The sequence below is a fragment of the Prionailurus bengalensis genome, chromosome D4 (assembly GCF_016509475.1).
Source record: "Prionailurus bengalensis isolate Pbe53 chromosome D4, Fcat_Pben_1.1_paternal_pri, whole genome shotgun sequence".
NCBI classification, from domain to species: domain Eukaryota; kingdom Metazoa; phylum Chordata; class Mammalia; order Carnivora; family Felidae; genus Prionailurus; species Prionailurus bengalensis.
In genome coordinates, this window is record NC_057359.1 from 62,544,577 (window position 1) to 62,563,925 (window position 19,349).

At 40.4% G+C, this 19,349-nt stretch overlaps 2 protein-coding genes across 2 annotated transcripts in view; one reads left to right on the plus strand and one right to left on the minus strand.

Annotated features, from left to right (window-relative positions):
- The window catches only part of INVS (inversin), a 162,000-nt gene extending 153,191 nt beyond the window's left edge, over nucleotides 1-8,809 (plus strand). Inside the window, 4 exon segments of the mRNA XM_043567058.1 lie at nucleotides 3,885-4,012; nucleotides 4,015-4,113; nucleotides 4,848-4,922; nucleotides 8,083-8,809. Of these exon segments, the coding sequence (XP_043422993.1) occupies nucleotides 3,885-4,012; nucleotides 4,015-4,113; nucleotides 4,848-4,922; nucleotides 8,083-8,234 (454 nt within the window). The 3' untranslated portion in view covers nucleotides 8,235-8,809.
- A 1,509-nt stretch (nucleotides 8,810-10,318) lies between these two features.
- Nucleotides 10,319-19,349, minus strand: part of TEX10 (testis expressed 10) — a 59,091-nt gene continuing 50,060 nt past the window's right edge. The window contains exons 12-15 of the mRNA XM_043567059.1: nucleotides 18,503-18,583; nucleotides 16,367-16,548; nucleotides 12,018-12,228; nucleotides 10,319-10,544 (exon numbers count right to left, since the gene is read on the minus strand). Coding sequence (XP_043422994.1) covers nucleotides 10,431-10,544; nucleotides 12,018-12,228; nucleotides 16,367-16,548; nucleotides 18,503-18,583 — 588 coding nt within the window. The 3' untranslated portion in view covers nucleotides 10,319-10,430. The remainder of the gene's footprint in view (nucleotides 10,545-12,017; nucleotides 12,229-16,366; nucleotides 16,549-18,502; nucleotides 18,584-19,349) is intronic.

The following is a 19,349-nucleotide window of genomic DNA, read 5'->3' on the forward strand; positions in this document are numbered from 1 at the left end:
TTTTGCCTTGGTTAGTCTAGCTAAAGTTTTGTCAATTTTGTTTCTTTTCAAAGAACCAAGTCTTAGTTTTGTTAATCTTCTGTTGTTTTCCTGCTCTTATTTCTGCTCTAATCTTTATTATTTCCTTCCTTCTGCTAACTTTGGACTTAGTTTGTTCTTTTCCTACTTTCTTAAAGAGTAGGTTATCAGATCTTTCTTGATTCTTAATGTAGGCATTTATTACTCTGAACTTCCCTCTTAAAACTGTTGTTGCTGCATTCTATAAGTTTTGGTGTGTTGTATTTCATTTTGGTCTCAAGATACTTTGTTTTCCTTTTATTCATTCTTTGATCCATTGGTTGCTCAGGAAAAAGGTTAACTTCCATTTATTTGTGAATTTCCCAGTTTTCCTAGAATTGATTTCTAGTTTCATGCCATTGTAGTTATGGTTACTTTTATTACCTTTTTTAACGTTTTTTTAAGTTTATTTTGAGAGAGGTTGAGAGATCACAAGCGGGGGAGGGTCAGAGAGAGGGAGAAAGAGAATCCCAAGGAGGATCCATGTTGTTAGCACAGAGCTGGATACAGGCCTCTATCTTACAAACCATGAGATCATAACCTGAGCTGAAATCAAGAGTCAGACACTTAACCGACTAAGCCACCCAGGTGCCCCTTAAGTTTTTAAACTTTTAAAAGTACATGATGCACAACCATTATCATATTACAAATTCTAATTTTGACTATATGTTTACTATTACCAGTGAGTTTTAGGCTACCTTAAGTATTTATGATGTTAACTAGCATCCTTTTACTTTCAAAGAATTCCCGTTAGCATTTCTTACAAGGAAGGTCTAGTAAGATTATGAGCTACTTTGGTTTTAGTTTGTTTTTTCTCTCTTTCATTTCTAAAGGACAGTTTTGCCAACTATAGAATTCTTGACAGTTTTTTCCTTTAATATTTTGAATATATCATCCTATTCTCTCCTGGCCTGAAAATTTTTTGTTGAGAAGTGCATTCATAGTTATATATAATTTTTCTTTTGCTTATTTCAACATTAGACTCATGACAATATAGTGTGTCTCAGCTTCATGGATCTCAATGTCCATTTCTCTCTCCCAAGTTTGAGAAACTTTCAGCTATTACTGCCCTAAATATATTTTCTGTCCCATTCTTTTTCTCTTCTCAAATTCCCATAATGCAATTCATTTTAGCATGTCCTATATAAGTCCCATATACCTTCTTCACTTTTTCATTCTTTTCTCCTTCGCTCCTCTGACTACATAATTTTAAATGCCCTGTTTTCTAGGTCACAGATTCTTTCTTCTACACGGTCGAGTCTGATTTTCAAGTTCTCTATTGAATTCTTCAGTTCAGACGTTTTATTTTTCAGCTCTAGGATTTCTTTTTCTGCACCCCTCCCCCCATTTTTCTTTGTTGAATTTTTGTTCATGCATTATTTTGCTAATTTTATTTAGTTGTCTGTGCATTCTTGTAATTCACTAAACTTTTTAAAAGAATTATGAATTGTTTGTAGAACAGTTTACAGATCTCCATGTCCTTTTTTAAAAATTTTAATGTTGTCTTTTTGAGAGAGAGCACACATGCGTGCACAGGTGGGGGAGGGGCAGAGTGGGAGGGAGACACAGAATATGAAGCAGGCTCCAGGCTCTGCACTGTCGGCACACAGCCTGGTATGCGGCTCGAACTCACGAACCATGAGATCATGACCTAAGCCAAAGTCAGATGTTTAACCAAGTGAGCCACGCAGGTGCCCCTCACAGATCTCTATTTTAGAGTCAGTTACCAGAACTTTATTAGTTTCCTTTGGCATGGTCATGTCTACCTGATTCTTTTGTGATTCCTAATTTCTGATGCTATCTCAACATTTGAAGAAGTGGTCTACTCTTCCATACTTCATAGGTTTGCTTTAACCAAGAGTTCTTCACCAGGCAGCTCAGTTTGGGTTTCTGGACATGTCTACTAGTAACATTCTTGGGCAGATGAAGGTTGATTTTAAGGCAGTCTGTTTTTGGGCAGGGCAAGCTCTGAGGTTGGGGTGGGGCAAGGGGTGGGGTGTGCTGCTAGCTGGGAATAGTTGAATAGGACTGCTGAGTTGGTTCTCTGCCCAAGCAAGGCTTTAGGATGGGCTCTGCAGGTGCCTGGGTTTTCTAGTCAGGCTTACTAGTAGGTGGGGCTATGAAGTCACTTCCCTGAACTGACAGAGCAGCAGGACAGGCCGTAGGGCCTGCACAGGTTGTTTGGGGACTCAAGTCAGACAAGATTGTGCATGGAGTTTCCTGGCCAGGTGGGGCCACCAGTTTTGCAGTGCAGACAGGGATAGTACCAAGTTGTGCTTTCTCTTCAAGTGCCACTATAAGAAGGTCTTTGGATGGGCTACACAGCTTCCTGTGTGATCTGGCTAGGTTTCCTGGTCAGATGGGCTGAAGGCTCTATTCAGCAATGGCTAGGGCTATGAATCACTTTCCCTGTTCATGGAGAGCATGAGAACCAGCTCCAAGGCCTAAAGTTTTGTGGCTGACTCAAGCTGACCTGCACCCCAAGGTCCCTGGCTATACAGGGCCACGGTTTTTGCTTTGCAGATAACCAGCTCTACCTGCTATACCTCTCCAGGTGGTCTGTCCAGGCTTTGGTCAGGCAGGGCCAGGAGCAACACTCATGTGTGGGCCAGGTTATGCCTCAGCTCCCCTGCCTGAGTTGAAGCAGACCAGACTTCCAGGGTTGACAAGGCTCTTTAAGAACCACTCAGGCACCCTGCTGAGTTCCCTGGTCAGACCGCACCTCTGTTTTGGCTCTGCAGATGAGCAAAATTAAAGATTGGGACTACTACTTGGACACTGCAGGTAGGAACTTGGTCTGCAAAGACCCACATACTGGTTGTTGCAAGCCCCTACCTTCCCCATCACAGACTCCCAGTGGCCAAGTCCCACAGATTCCCTGGCAATCCCCATGGGATGAGACCAGAGTGGGGGCTCCCAAGAAGTGACCCACAATGCTGGGGGTGCTGGATTCCACCCTGGGTTCCTTTTTCCCATTTGAGGAACCACAAGCTAAAGTCATTTTGGTGTGGTGTTACACCAGCCTGATGGAGGGGCAGTGCAGTCTGCATGTAGCTGTTCCTCATATCCCATTGTAGTCTGTCTTGGCCCCTGTGGTGCATGGGGCTGCAGCCTCTCTCCCATGTTCTAGGACTTTCTCAGTGGTGTCTTATCCGTGAATAGTTGTTGTTGTTTTGGTAAAGGGAATAAGGAACAACCTATGTTGTCATCCTGGTGTGATGTGCCATCTACTCAGCCCTACTTGATGGATTTTCACCTTAATCGTGAGGAATGTGCCTGACATGTAACAGGCTCTGAACAAATGTTGGCTCCTTCCAGTGTAGCCTAGCCTTCCATCCTTCTTCACAAAATACACAATGCTTCGTACCCTCTCATTACTTTCCTGGCACAAATGTCCATATCTCCACTTACGCCAGTTCTGCCTAGAGTACCCTTCTCTGCCCAGTAAGCTCCTATGCATCCTTTAAAGCCCAGCACAAGTATCAGCCTTATAAAGCCTTACCAGACCCCCAGGAATTATCAGTCTCACATGATCTCATGCAATCTAGCTCCTCGGGTTTACATAGTACTTCTCATTTATTTACACATTAGCCCAACCCACCCCGAGGGCAGATTCATCTGATTCCTAGTTCAGGAACTGTTTGATTTAAAAAAATAATGATTTTTTTTTTCAATATTAAACCTATTGCCACTGTAAATTAGGAATGGGAGCTTAAATGAATCTCCCAGTTCAGCAAACTATACCTATAGCTTCTAGGAACCCTAAGGAAACTTTCTTTTCTCAGTACTGTGATCTTAAAGTCTCTCCTCTCTTCTGACCTCACCAGCTACCAGCTTAGGAAGCACCTGTCCCACCTTCTGCACATGAAGCAGCTTGGAACCAGAGATGTGGACAGATGGAACCGAGAGTGCCTGGCATTGCTGCTCCAAGTTTGGAGGAAAGAACTGGAACTAACCCCCCAAAGACCACTGCAGTAAGCAGGACCACGAAGAGTCCATCCAAGGGCAGCTCAGGCACAAAGTCCACCAGACACTTAGTACTCAAGCAAATCTACGGTAAATGTCCTTCTGGGCACGTTGTAGTTGACAACAAGCACCCCCAGAGTGTTGCATCAGAATCTGAAATGGGATTTAATTACACTGGGCAAACCTCCATTCAGATAGGAACTTTACTTCCAAGAACAAAGAGAATTTTCAACACACATTTAATGCCTTCCCTCCAGCAATTCTAGCTCAGAACTGGTTTGATGATGCATTCTGGCATCTCAATCAAGAGGTCTTCTGCTGGCCTTCATTACCCTTTAAACCCCTCCAGACCACTGCTTGGGTCCTCCCCTTATATTACCCATTTGGAGGGCTCCAGAAGCAGGAACACCTTGCCTGCCTCACTTTGACCTTCCTTATGCTAAAATAGTACAGGGCTGCCCATCTGTGGGAATGCCCCAGACCCACGCACAATAGTAAATACTTGCTCAGCAGATGAATTGCTTTAAATTGGAACATTTTCAGCTCTGGAAAGAACCCATTCAAATAAACTCAGCAGAGAAGAGGCCTAGATAGCTCCCCAAAAGAAAAAAGTTGAGCCAAGGCACTTGAGAAATAGATCTGCAGCCCAGGCAGCAAAATCTCAGGACTTTACTCTGGGCCTACATGGTATTTCCACACCATACTTAATTTCTCTTGGCAGATATCAACAACCTCAAGCCTTTACCTCAAAAAGGAACTTAGAACTTGGTGAGGCCACAGCTAACCTTGGTCAGAGAGGAATAGTCACTGTTGGTTGATTTCAGGTTGTTCTCAAGAAGGGAAAGTTCCTCATCCCACAAGATCTTCCAAAGCCCATCCTGTGCTGCGTCTCAATTCAGGTAAGGTAGCCACTGCACTGGCAAAGCAGATTGGGAAGACAATGTGGGGAAGCATTTGCCTTTTTTGTTTCATCCTCAAAGATGGAAGACATGAGGACAGAGATTGCTAGGGATTTCCAATGGTCATTTCCTTTGAGGTGTACATGTTTTTCATTCCCCTTTCGTGGAATTATTACTGCAATCAACATGCCTCCCTAACAGCCAAGTTATTTTCACAACCACAAGTTATTGTTAACATTACCTCCAGTAGAGACAATAAATGGTACTTTTACATACTTGTTCACATGAAGGGGGGAAAATGAAAATACTGTCATTCTTCAAAGTAATACCTTGGGAATTCTTGTTCTGTATTGATTTCACATTAAGATTCTTCATCTCCTTCCCAAACTTGAGAGGTTCCTTAACCACAAATTCTGGCCTTTGCCTTTCACGGCCCATGAAGGGGACATGTAATATTTAATAACACGTCCTGCTCAGGCTTCACCGTGCACAATTTCACTCATGCTCAGGGAACTTTCTTTTCAGCCGCAAGACAAGAGTATTTTACTCTGGGCCCCCTTCATTCACACCAGCATTAAATCTGGGTGATAAGTTCAGTGCTGTCAGCAGTTAATGCCAGATCCAGTGTTGTTCATGGGTGGCTATGGCAACACGCTCCCCCCACCCCACCCTTGCAGATCCAGTCATCCTGCAGGAATAGAGTGCAGCTGGAAGGTGAACAATGACTGTCAGTGTGAACTTTAACATTCATTTAGTTTTTGATTGGGTGGGGGGGGGGGGAGAACCTGGAGGTAGGGGACAGTGTAATTACTGCCCAATCTTTAATATGGGTTGGGCAACTCATGTAATATAGGCAGGCTGATCAGGGAGTAGCGGATAGGGTAGTTACAACTGTGGGCCTTAATTCCTTTGAAACTTTCCATGTTTAAAAAAAAAAAAAAAGCTTTTGTTCTACTTGAATTGAAAATTAGTTTCAAAAACAATGGTCAGAACTACCAGAAAAGTAGCATTTAAATAAAACATTTTTTTTTACTTAGTCCTGGATTTTTCTCTTGAGACCATCAGAAATCATAAAAATGAGGTGTTTAGAAACACAAAAGGTTTTTAGTCAAAGGGTTCACAGTTAAGGGACGAATAAACAAACTCAAATATACTTAGTGGTTTTTTGGGATTTCACATGAACAAGTAGCTTGTTTGTCCTACACCTGTAATTCTAAGTGGCTTGAAAACAGACAAGGTCTTAAGAGAATCTTTTCCTAACCCTAAATGGGGGAACACAAGGTTTTGTTAAGTCTACACATATACATTAAGGCACTATCCAGTGAGCTGATTATCAGAGCTGCTAATTAGTGTAGCTGGAGCCTATATGTTTCGTACAGAAAGCATCTATAAATAGTTTCCATGGAAATGGGCATCTGTGATTCCACATTGCAGAAATTTCTGTGTGTCAGTTGTGCCCAACTGAACCAAAAAGAGAACATTAATTTTGGTCTTCTCCATGAATAAAAATGTTAGTTCATTTTTTTGCTTTGAGAATTCCATGGGGTTAAGGATCTTCTGATTTGCTCACTGTCCTATTCACTTTTAGGAAATTATTTGGCACACAGTAGGTGCTCAAATACTTAAGCAAGGATTGTTGCTCCCAACTTCCAGCATAGGAGAGGCTTTAGTAGTGCCTTTACCTCTTTAAAGAGGAAGCAGAAAGTGAGCTGGATATAGCAAAGTATATAGCCTCCTTGGCCTGTGTTTCTCTACATGCATTTGGGAGACTCCACAATCCCTGTTTTCTCTAGTCCTTCAACAGCAACCCCCGTATACCACCCACAAAATAGCAGCATAGTATTGGTCAGAGAGCATATACATAGAACTTATATATGTATATAAATATATAACCTCCAGGGTGCACCTGGGTGGCTCAGTCAGTTAAGCATCTGACTCTGGATTTTGGCTCAGGTCATGATCTCATGGTAGTGAGATCAAGCCCTGTGTTAAGCTCTGTGGTGAGCATGGAAGCCTGCTTGAGATTTATTCATTCTCTACACCCAGCCCCCCCCCCCCCCCCACTCCCTTCTGCCTCTCTCCCTTGCTTGGGCTCACACTCCTAAATTTGGGAGCCCTTCTTTTTAAATATAAAAGAACTACCTTTAAAAAGCCCATTCCAATGAATGGAATAACCATGGCTCAAGTGATTACTACTAATGATAACCCCTTTGTATGAATGCAGAATATTCCTGCCCATCTACAGATGGGTATACAGATAACTCAAGACTTGATACAGTAAAGGCAGCCAGAAACAGAATTCAGTATCAGTAGTTCACTTTAAATAACCATAATAAAACCAGGAGAGAAAAAGTAAGACATGTTTGTAACTTTCTGAAACTACTTACCTTTCATGTTTGCTCCTTTGCTCCACAGAGAGAGGAAAAACAGAACAATTTGGCCTCAGCAAGAGGGTTGAATACATCACTGTTTTCCAACTGTGACATCTTAAAAGTTTTCATCCTATAAGTAACTTCAAAGTCATAAAAAGGCCTAAAAATACCCATTTCAAGGTTGATATGCCTATCAGTCTGTCATCCTTGAAGATAGTAAATTTTCAAATGAAATGGTTTTCTAGAATGTACTATATAGCCTAGTGTGTGGTACATGGCAAGTTGAGAAATACATGTGTATATGTGTTTGTGTTATGTATGACCTACATAAAGAAAGCTATACCAGTTATTCTAGACAGACTGAAGACCTAGGTCCCAGTCCCAGCTCAAGTACCTGGCCTCTCCCAGTCAAGGTTCTTCAAGAGCTGTCAGGTATCAGGGTACCTGGGTGGAAGTGTCCAACTTCGGCTCAGGTCACTGCCTCATAGTTCATGAGTCCAAGCTCTGAGTCAGTCTCTGCACTGATAGTGCAGAGCCTGCTTGGGATTCTCTCTCTTCCTCTCTCTGCACCTTCCCCACTTGTGCTTTCACTCTCAATCTTTAAAAATGTCCTATATCTTGGAGGATGATGTAAAATGCAAGGTTGGTAAGTCACCTGTCTCTACAACAAACTGGCTGTCACCTTCCTAGCTCCCTGGATAGTCCATATCTAAACCCCTTACCTCACCAGCAATGAACTTTTCAGTATTAAAAATAACAAATATCTCTCTGGTATTTGCTTTTAACAGTGAGCAACTTGCAGTGTATACACCTCCTTGAGAATAGTGGAAGATCAAAGAATTTTTCTTATAACCTGCAATCAGCTACTCAATCAAAAACCAAAACAAAGCTTCGACCACCTGTGGAGGAAGACCGTGTCCGGGGGAACTGGAATAGCTAGTGCAGAGTTCTAATTCTCTGCTGATTAACTTTTCCATCTTGAGAAAACTTTAATATTCATGCCTCAAGCCTTATTAGCCTGAAAACATGGTAACAACTGAATGACAATGTCAGGATGTTTTCTTTCTGCTCTTATACAGCACTGTTAGCCTGTGCTACAACCACCACAGTAGACTATACCCGTGCAAAACTTCCTAGCTGTCTGCCCTTCCTTCAGTCAGTACAGCTATAAAGTAGAACACATAATTAACAGTAACGTCTAAGCCAAACTAAGAACATGAGCACTAACATGAGATTTCTGCCAGCCAGCTGATGCAAGCCTGGTTTTTTGGCTCCAGGGAAGAACCTACATGAGAGGGGGAAGAGCCTGTCCTATAGCAGCCATTTTTATCAGTTGGACCAGACCATTCATGCATAACCTACCAATTCACTTGTTATTTTCTGCCTGACCTATAGGTGAGCAAGCTGGTCAAAATGCCATTCCTATTGGCAGGGAAAACTGCTAAACCTACATACATTCAAGCTATAAGAACACCTGGCATAAATTTCAGTGGTTATAGGCTTTTTCACATTTTTTAAAAAGTTTTATTTATATTTGGGGTGCCTGGGTGGCTCAGTCGATTAAGCATCCAACTTCAGCTCAGGTCATGAACTCATGGTTCATGGGTTCGAGCCCCCTGTTCTGACAGCTCAGAGCCTGGAGCCTGCTTTGGATTCTGTGTCTCCCTCTCTCTGTTCCTCCCCTTTGGATTCTCTCTCTTCTCAAAAATAAAAAAAATTGTTTTTGAGAGAGAGCGTAAGCAGGGAAAGGGGTGGGAGTGGAGTGGGAGGAAGGGACAGAGGATTGGAAGCAGGCTCTGCGCAGACAGCAAGCTTGATTCGGGGCTCAACCTCACAAGCTCCAAGATCATGACCTTAGCCGAAGTCGGATACTCAACCGAGCCACCCAAGTGCCCCAGTTTTTTCACATTTTTAAGAGCAAAGCTACCATAGGAATGTAGACAGAAGGCATAAACAGTGGCATGTTAGGCCCAAATATTTGTAGTAGGAGCATTTCCATTTTCTTAAGATTATTGCCACCCGTCCTGACAGGTAGAGATAAGCAGCAATAAAGTGTTAGTTACCTTGATTTTTGTTACAATTTGCTAATTATTTCATAATTATGAAAATAGTTAATCCTTGAACAACCAGGTTTGTGCGGGTCCTCTTAACATGGATTTTTTTCCAATAAATGTATATAGTATCAATAAATATAGCCATGGTACTGCAAATGTGTTCTTTTCTCTAGCTTGCTTTATTATAAGAATTACGTATATAATACGTATACAAAATAGGTGTAGAGGTGCCTGGGTGGCTCAGTTGGTTAAGCGTCTGAGTCTTGACTTCAGCTCAGGTCATGATCTCCCAGTCATGAGATTGAGCCTTGTGTTGGGCTCCACGCTGAGCGTGGAGCATGCTTAGAAGATTCTCTCTCTCCCTCTTCCCTTTGCCCGCTCTCAGAAAAAAATATGTGTAAATTGATTATCAGTAAGGCCTCTGGTCAACAGTAGGCTATTAGTAGTAAAATTTTGGGGTAGTCAAATGTTATACATGGATTTTTTGACTGGGGGTGTGGGTGTCAGCATAAATCACTATATATGGCTTATAATTTTAAAAATTATAATGGTCATTAGTAGAAAGTAATTTTGAAAGAAGAATTATCTAAATCAAACCAAGTACCATTTGAGGAAAACCTCAAACAACCGTAGTACTATCTTCAAATCTTGCTCCTGCAGAAGGAGCTAGAAAACCTCTGTAAATAACAGAACTCCACAGTGAGGAGCTGAATGTCATGATGGATAAAGGCAACCATTCCCAAATAAAAAATTGGTTTCTGTTGCTGTCTGAATGAACTAGAACTGAGACCACAAAGATTCGTTCTTGGTAAATAACAGAAGGTACTGTATCATTCCATATTTTGTAAATACTTAGTTTCTATGAAATGCAAAATACTCTACCCACCTGTGACCAAGTATAATGTCCTGGTCCAAGAAGCCAGCCTGTGTTATTTTCCTACCTTAGTGCAAAGGAAGGTTCATAAACAACTTCTTTAAAAGTTCAGCTTTAATGACAAACATTACATCAGTTTCTCTTCAAAATTAGATAGACGTGAATAAACAATTTCAAACAGGAGGTACCATGGTGCCTCTTACTGTACTCAATACACTGTACTCAATGCAGTGGGCCCCTGGGGATGCCCAGTGATATACACGTTGAAGCAATAATGTAAGTCTGTAAGCCACTGTTCTTGAATACCTCCAGTCTTCAATGTCTGCAGAGAAAAACAAAAGTAATTTGAGAATTGTATCAAAGTTGTTATGCTACCTGACAGTATTTTTCACACCCAAACGAGATCTCAGAACCACCGCAATCCTATCTCCTCCATTTATCAATCACCACAGGATATTTGTTAATTGGGCATTACCACAGGTAGTGAAAATTCCCGGGTACAACCTCAAGTACAAGTGCTACCAGTTTCTCGTTTCATCTGTTCCTTCTCAAATATTGCCAGGAACTAATGACATTTCACCATCAACCATCTCCACACTCTGGACTTCCCCTTGGTATGCTCGAGTCTCACAATCTTTGCATTAACATCAACTGAGAATAATTCTGCAAGGCCGACTGACAATCTGTCATTCTCTTCCTTATAGAGGTGAGCTGATTCTCTAACCTCTGAACAATCCAAATTCTTGCCTTTTCTTCCCTTCTATTTCTGAATTATTCTGCTGCTTCTTTCATTATTTCTACAAGCCTACTGAGAATACTCAGAACGTGAACTTGTGTTATATACACGTATAAGCTCTATTACTCTGAAGTACTACTACAGGTATCAACTAATAAACCCCCAAATACCTATAGAAAAAAACCTCTAACTCTTCCAAACCAAAACACCAAAGGAATCCTAGACAGAGCTGCCCCTGCAAAACAGATACAGATGAATGCAGAACCAGCCATTACACAAAGCAGAAGCCTGCAACTTCTTAACTTCCTCTTATTCTCCAGTGAACTAAGTGACTAGGAACTGGCCGTAAGCCTATTCCTGCTAAATGTTTTCAGTGACAACTAACATTTGTTGAGCACTTAATGTCAGTTTCAGGTAAAAACTTTACCTGAATGATCTCACTCTATGGTTACCAAAACTCAATGAAGTTGCTATTCCTACAGCTAAGTAAAACAACTTAGCTTAGGGGCCCCTGGGTGGCTCAGTCGGTTGCACGTCGGGCTTCGGCTCTGGTCACGATCTCACAGTTCTTGAGTTCAAGCCCCACGTCGGGCTCTGTGCTGACAGCTCTGAGCCTGGAGCCTGCTTCAGATTCTGTGTCCCCCTCTCTCTGCCCCACCCCTGCTTGTGCTCTGTTTCTTTCAAAAATGAATAAACATCAAAAAAAATTTTTTTTAAACAACTCAGGTTTAAAAACATGCTGAATAAGCAGTTAATCAAGAGTCTGTACCAGAATCCTGGTAGGAGTGATTCTGATGCTCTGTACCTTTTCTAAGCTGCCTGTGACCAATTCAATTTGAATATTTTAAGCCTTTTATTACTGACTCTGGATCAAAGACCTCCCTCTGGCTAAGTGGCAGGTGCTAGTCAGCAGGGGAAAACCTGGGAAATCACCACAGTGGGCTTCATTCCAGGAGTCAGTCGATGCACTGGAGGCCTAGCCTCCCCAGAGAACCCCACCCATGCCCTCCTCATGAATCCCTTTTCTAGTAATAATACAAAGCCCTGTTCCATGCTTACCGTGATATTCTTGATGATCTGCTGCACCAAGATGGCATTGGTTAACATATGAGTCCTGAGGGGTGCATGCTGAAGCAGCAGGCGAAGCAGCTGGCCCACAACAGGCAGCTCCTCAGGTCCAGCTCTGTTTACCCGCAGGCTCTGCAGCATCAACCTGAGGACTCGAGGCAGGAGAGCCAGGATGGAGACACAGACCCCCCACAGCTTGTCCCTACAGTAACAGACAAAAGTGAGCCAGTGAGCCAACACACACAGAAGTACCCTTTCTGTATTTTCCAAAACTGAAAATGTCCTTTTAAGAAATGTGGTGTTTTCTGATAAAACCCCACAAATCAAAACTAACAACTGGGTTTCGTCACAGCTGAATAAGCAAATCCAATGAAGAATCAGCTGTTCTCCCCTACTCGGTAAGTTCCAGGAAGCCTAGTAATCAACACTTTCCTGGGCTTACCAGGACATTCTTAAAGCTCTGGTGATCATATATAACACAGAATTAGCCAAAGAACACAATAATCTACATATGCATACTGTTTTCTACCACTGAACATTATTCAACTATCATACCATCAAAAATCCCACTGGTAAAATCAGAATATCCCACTGGTAGAAAGAAGAAAAACTTGGGATGCCTGGCTCAGTCAGTAGGGCATGCGACTCTTGATCTTGGGGTCATGAATTCAAGCCCCACTTTGAAAGTAGTTTATTTAAAAACAAAAACAAACTTCATGAAATTTTAATGCTGTGCCCTGGATTCTGAGCCTCTTCAATGTTTTAAACAGGGCAGATATGCAGAGAAAGATGTATTCACAAGGAACCAAAATGGATTTCAGAAAAAAAGCCAGTCAGTGGACTGCTACCATGTTACTAGATTATGAAAGGCCAGAAACGGTAAATCCTAATTGTAGTAAGCACCATTCCCTTGGTTTCACTATAAGGCAGAACAAAAACGTTTTATGATGAAGGTAAATGGACTTGTAGCCAACCACATTAAATGGAGCAATACCCTTTGGACAAAGAATCCACTGACTGCTAAAGGCTCTGACCTTAGTCTGTTATAGTTTTCGTATTAGGAGTGGTCCCCAGATCCTTCAAAGAGAATCTGACTACCTCTAGATGTGGAAGCAGCAACCCTTTCACAATCTGATCAACCTCCCCAACTCCATCATGCAGCATCTCCATCAAAGGTGGATACTGACTCCATTCTAAGCCAACCAGATCCTCTTTTTGGAGACTTTATTTGGAGTATTGACTCATGCACAGCCAGGCTAGGATAGCCACGTACAAGGAGAAAAAAGCCAGTCTGCAGACATAGCTAATAATGAGGCAAAGGCACAGAGATAAAGACTACACAATCCAGAAGAAAAAGTAGAGAAAACACTTTGGTTCCTGATGGGTTTCAATTCCTGCCTCCAAAATTCCTAGCCCTTGGGTTTTATTTTATGAGTTACTCCTGTAATGACCCAATATATTCATTGTCTACTTTAACTTGAGTGGACTGCTGATCAAAACTGTGCTAAAAAGGCTCATGGATTCTACATAATACTAAATATAAGTACAGTGAATGGATCAATAAAGTTTAGTACTCCACCTTCACACAACACAATTAAAGAAAACTGTCAAGCCAAAGAGAAATACAAGAGACCTGGGTACCACAAGCAATAGAAGAAATACCGTACGAACAGCCATTCCTAGGTTTTCCTAGGAGTGTATGTATGTGTGTGTGTGTGTGTGTATATTTATATATATAATTATATATTATATAAATATTAATATTGGTTATATAATTACATAATTATTATCAATTATATTAATATATTATTATATATGTTACATATGAATATATTTATATGTATATATGTGTATATATAAATATATATTTATATGTGTATATATATACATATTTATATGTGTATATATGTGTGTGTATATATGTGTGTGTGTGTATATATATATATGTATGTATGTATGTATGTGTGTGTGTGTATATATATATATAAGATCTTTGACAGCAAAACTGGTAAGTTGGGGTACATTCACATGACAAAATACTGTAGAGCACCTGTACTGGAGCCAGTTGTGCTCAGAGCCCATATTTGTAAATAGTTTTATTGAAACACAGTCACATGCATTCATTTACATGTAATCTGTTGCTGCTTTTGTGTTACCAGGGCAGTGTTGAACAGCTCTGACAAGAGACTTACTGGCACGAAAAACCTAAAATATTTTATTATCTGACTCTTTACAGAAAAGTTTGCTTAGCCCTGGTATGGAGAAACAAAAATGAAATCAGTTTTTCAATCAACATGAATGACAACAATGGTTACAATCAAATCACAAAAACATACAGTAGGATATTCTTAAAATATGCCAAACAAAAATTATATTGTTTACAGATACACACAAAATTTTTAATTAGAAGGCAACTTAACAAGAAAACTACAGGGGCACCTGGGTGGCTTAGTCAGTTAAGCATCTGACTTCAGCTCAGGTCATGGTATCACAGTTGGTTACGTTCCACCCACATCGGGCTCTGGGTTGACAGTTCAGAACCTGGAGCCTACTTCAGATTGTCTCCCTCTCTCTCTGCCTTTCCCCCACTCACACTGTCTCTGTCTCTGTCTCTCTCTCTCCTCTCTCTCTCTCAAAAATAAACAAACATTAAGAAAAAAAACAAAAACAAAAAACCTATAGACTCAAAATGGCATCACTCAGGTGAAGGCCCTAAGTCAGTAAACCAAGACTTAATACCTAACTTAACTGCAGTTTCAACCTCCCAAAAAACTTTAACCAGTCAACATGGGAACTTCTTGATCAGCACTAGGAAAAACGTACTGACAGATCCTTAAGATTCCGGAGAGTCTCCCTGCCTCAACAATGGATTCTTTACTAATAATTTCCTTCTTTCAACTCCCTGTCTACCTTTAAAAAACTTTCCTAGGGGCGCCTGGGTGGCTCAGTCGGTTAAGCGTCCGACTTCGGCTCAGGCCACGATCTCGCAGTTCGTGGGTTCAAGCCCTGCACTGGGCTCTGTGCTGACAGCTCAGAGCCTGGAGCCCATTTCGGATTCTGTTTCCTTCTCTCTCTCTGACCCTCCCCCATTCATGCTCTGTCTCTGTCTGTCTCAAAAATAAATAAACGTTAAAAAGAAATTAAAAAAAAAAAACTTTCCTATTCTGCAGTCCTTTAGAGTTCCCCTCTACTTGCTAAATGGGATGCTGCCCAATTAATTAATCAATTAATAAACCCAATTAGATGTTTAAAATGTACCAGGCTGAATTTTTGTTATTTAACACGCAAAAGTGATCTCTGGGGGGTATGAAAGAGAAATCTAACTAGAGATTACACAGAGAGTGTGTTGATGATGTTCTATTTCTGAACGTGGAAGTTGGTTAAATGGATATTCAGTTTAAACTTACTCTTTATATACGTGTTTATTCTTATGATATATAAAAGTTAAAAAAACTATAAAGACAAATATTAAAATGTTAACAGGCAATAGAATAATTTTTATTTTCTGATCTTTGTTCATCTGTTAGATTTTTTTTAAAAACCTTCTACAAAAAATTTTAACATTTATTTTTTGAGACACAGACACAGAGCATGAGCAGGGGAGGGGACACAGAGAAGAGAGGGAGTCACAGAATCCGAAGCAGGCTCCAGGCTCCGAGCTGTCAGCACAGAGCATGAGGTGGGGCTTGAACTCACAAATCACGAGATCATGACCTGAGCCCAAGGCAGACACTTAACTGACTGAGCCATCCAGGCGCCCTAAAATTTTAACAGGCATTACCAATAAGAACATAAGCATGAGAATACTTTTTTAAACTAAAGTGAAATGTTCCAAACTATGCTAGGAACTTTAGTATGAATAGTATGTAAGAGCTAAAGTACTAATATAAACACCAATATCTTAGAAATTTCCTTAAATCCAAGAATTTAAAGATTTTTGCTCTGGCTAGTTTTAATAAAGGCTTGTATTTATTAGTGATTGCATTCTTGTAAAGGTAGATTTTTTTTTTCCTTGCTAGACCTACAGCAACATTAATAATGAAAGCTCCCAAGAAATTTTAAAATGCCATCTAACTTTTCAAATTTGTAGTTTAAAAGAAAAACAAAAACTAAAAATCCTCTTACAATACAAAGGGAATTTATGAAACAATAAAGAGAAATCCAGTTAAGGTTTATACAAATTCTGAAAGACAATTCAGGGTATTTATTAAATCTAATTTTCTTTCACTCTTTCCTCTTTAAAAAATTTTTTGATTTTATTTATTCTTATTTACTTATTTGGTGGGGAAAACTGGAATAGGTAGAAAAAAATTAAAGTCGAAGAATACAAAAACTATTACCTTTTTCTTAGATGTTCTGCTTCTCCTTTCTCTAAAGTGAGCAGAAAATAAAGAAGACTGTAGCAACAAGAAGCCAGAAACGGTAGTAGAGTCTCACTAAGTACACACGTATGATCCAGGAGCTTACAGATAACACCCAAAACACAGCCAGCTGTACTGTCAGGAATTACAGTCAGCCCAACCTAGGAAGAGAAAAATTAGATTAATGACCTCTTCACGACCGTCCTTCTCTCCATGAAAAAAACAAATCCCATTAACTGGAGAGTTAACCTAACATCACTTCTACTGAAAAACAGTACATACATTATACACACAACCTGCCACAACTTAAGGTCCTGTTTTCCCTTAAGAATTTAATTACGAGGGGTGCCTGGGTGGCTCAGTCAAGTAGGCATCCAACTCTTGATTTCGGCTCAGGTCATGATCTCACAAACCGTAAGATTGAGCTCTGTGTCACTTATAGCATGGAGCCTGCTTGCATTTCTCTCCTCCACTTCTCTGCCCCTCTCCTGCATGCGCACACGCACTCTCTTTCTCAAAATAAACTTAAAAAAAAAAAAGAATTTAATTACTACGTTAAATAACTTTGAAAACATGCCAACTCAAGAAATACTATTAACCTAATCTACTGCCTTCCCTCCATGAGTCTACTAAAATTTAAGACATTACAATTTCTGATGGTCAGAAATATCATTTGAAAGGATTACTTTATGCACCCTCCCCCCGCCCCAAATCTTGATACAACCAACCACATTTCCATGATTTTTAGATTCTTCAGACTAGAAAACTCTCATTTCTGGCACCACCTCCGTCCCAGGTAATTAAATGTACAAACCGAAGTTCATTTTACAATTAGCCTACCCCTGCCCTTTAATTTAGCTAGTCATTCAGACATGACTAAGTAAAACACCCTGGAGTAAGACATTACTATACTTAACACTTGACTGCTTCACTGCCTCAAAACCCCGATAAGGGACATCATGGTTTGTGTATTCATCTGGACTCTACTATCTGTCATTAAGGTGGACTCTAACTTACAACTGTTATGTATGCATGGTTTAAATCTCCTGGAAACTACTGTTAAGTCATCATGAAAAAGTCTGCAGGCTCTGATCAGGCTGTTTGAAAATAGTGCCCAAGACTGGCATGTTAATCTTTTACTAGAATAATGAATGTAGTCAAAGGAGGGCATAAATATCTGGAGTGGAGGTGAAAAGAAAAGTGGTAGAGATCTTTAGAGACACACGGGATAAAGATTAGAAGTTTGACAACAGAGAGAAAAGAGCACTGGAAATTCAAAGCAGTACTCTTCCAACTCAAGGGAAGTAACATTTTAAAGGAGAAAAGGGGGTTGGAATGTACCTATAAAATTACCAAAAAAAGTGACAGTGCCTGAAAGATAAAACTGTGGGAGTTTCCTCTGCACTAAGGATAATTATAATAAGCCAAAAATCTAAACATAAACATTGGAGGAAGCTAAAAAGCAAAATCCCAGGTTTTTGGGAACAAGAGACACCGACTAGCCAGAAGACCAAACAGTCGCAAGGCTTAGCTTGCTGCTTCTAGTGGCCAGGCCTTGAACCTGTTAGGCTATATCCCTCGTTTAGAACCCAAATATTCAAGGTGGAAATCAGACCCCAGTCTGGATGCTGGATTCCCAATACACAAACACCAGGTTTGTGTTCATTAAAGCACTATATGTCAGAAGAACCTGAGGTATAATTTTAAAGCCCTTCATTGCAGGGGTGCCTGGGTGGCTCAATTGGTTAAACATCTGACTCAATTTTGGCTCAGGTCATGATCCTGTGGTTTGTAAGATCAAGCCCCTTCGGGCTCTGAACTGACAGCACGGGGCTTGCTTGGGATTCTCTCTCTGCCCCTCCCTTGTGCGTGCTCTCTCCCAAATAAACTTTTTTTTTTTTTTTTTTTTTAAGGCCCTTCATTGCAGATGTAGAAAGCAGGGTCCTGGAAAAGGGGGATTTTCCCAAGGTCAGAATTAATTAGTAACAGCCAAGAAAAACATCAAGACTTCTCAGTCTAGACACTCTCTCCTTGCCTATGGCAAACCCACTTTTAACCAAGGATTCTCTACGCTTTTTTAAGTAGCAACAAAAAAAAATTTTTAAGTATATTTACCAAATGCTTACTGATGGCACTCTGCAGGATGTCAAAACTCTGGCTTCGGGCAGGGATAACCAATAAACTGTGACAAACTGTCTGTCAGAAAAGGAGAAAACCAGTAACCAAATCAGGATCAAATCAGTTCTATAGACTTTTTTTTAACCTACTCACCCTATATACAACAGGACACTTAAAAAAAAAATGACCTTTTTTTCCTAATTTAAATTTTAGTTTACAAGAGCAACACTGGTTTCAGGAATAGAATTCAGTGATTCATCACTTACATACAACATCTAACGCTCCCTCTGACAACCCATAGTTTGTTCTCTATCATTAAAGAATCTCCTGCAGTTTGTTTTCTTCTCTCTTTCTTCCCCCTTCCCATATGTTCATCTGTTTTGTTTCTTAAATTCCACACATGAGTGAAATCATATGGTATTGGTCTTTCTCTGATTATTTCGCTCAGCATAATACATTCCAGCTCCATCCACATCGTTGCAAATGGAAAGATTCCATTCTTTTTAATGGCTGAGTAATATTCCATTGTTTATCTATACCACCTCTTCCCTATCTTCTTTATCTGTTCACCAGTCAATGGACATTTTTGGGCTCTCTCCATAGTTTGGCTATTGATAATGCTGCTATAAACATTGGGGTGCATGTAACCCTTCAAATTTGTATTTCTGTATCCTTTAGATAAATACCTAATAGTGCAATTACTGGATCATAACATAGCTCTAATTTTAGTTTCTTGAAAATAATGACTTTGAAGATGCAAGTACCAAAGGTCACTCAATCACATCTCATATATGGGCTAATTTTCCAAACAACTCATTATTTAAACATTTACTAAGCACTGAAC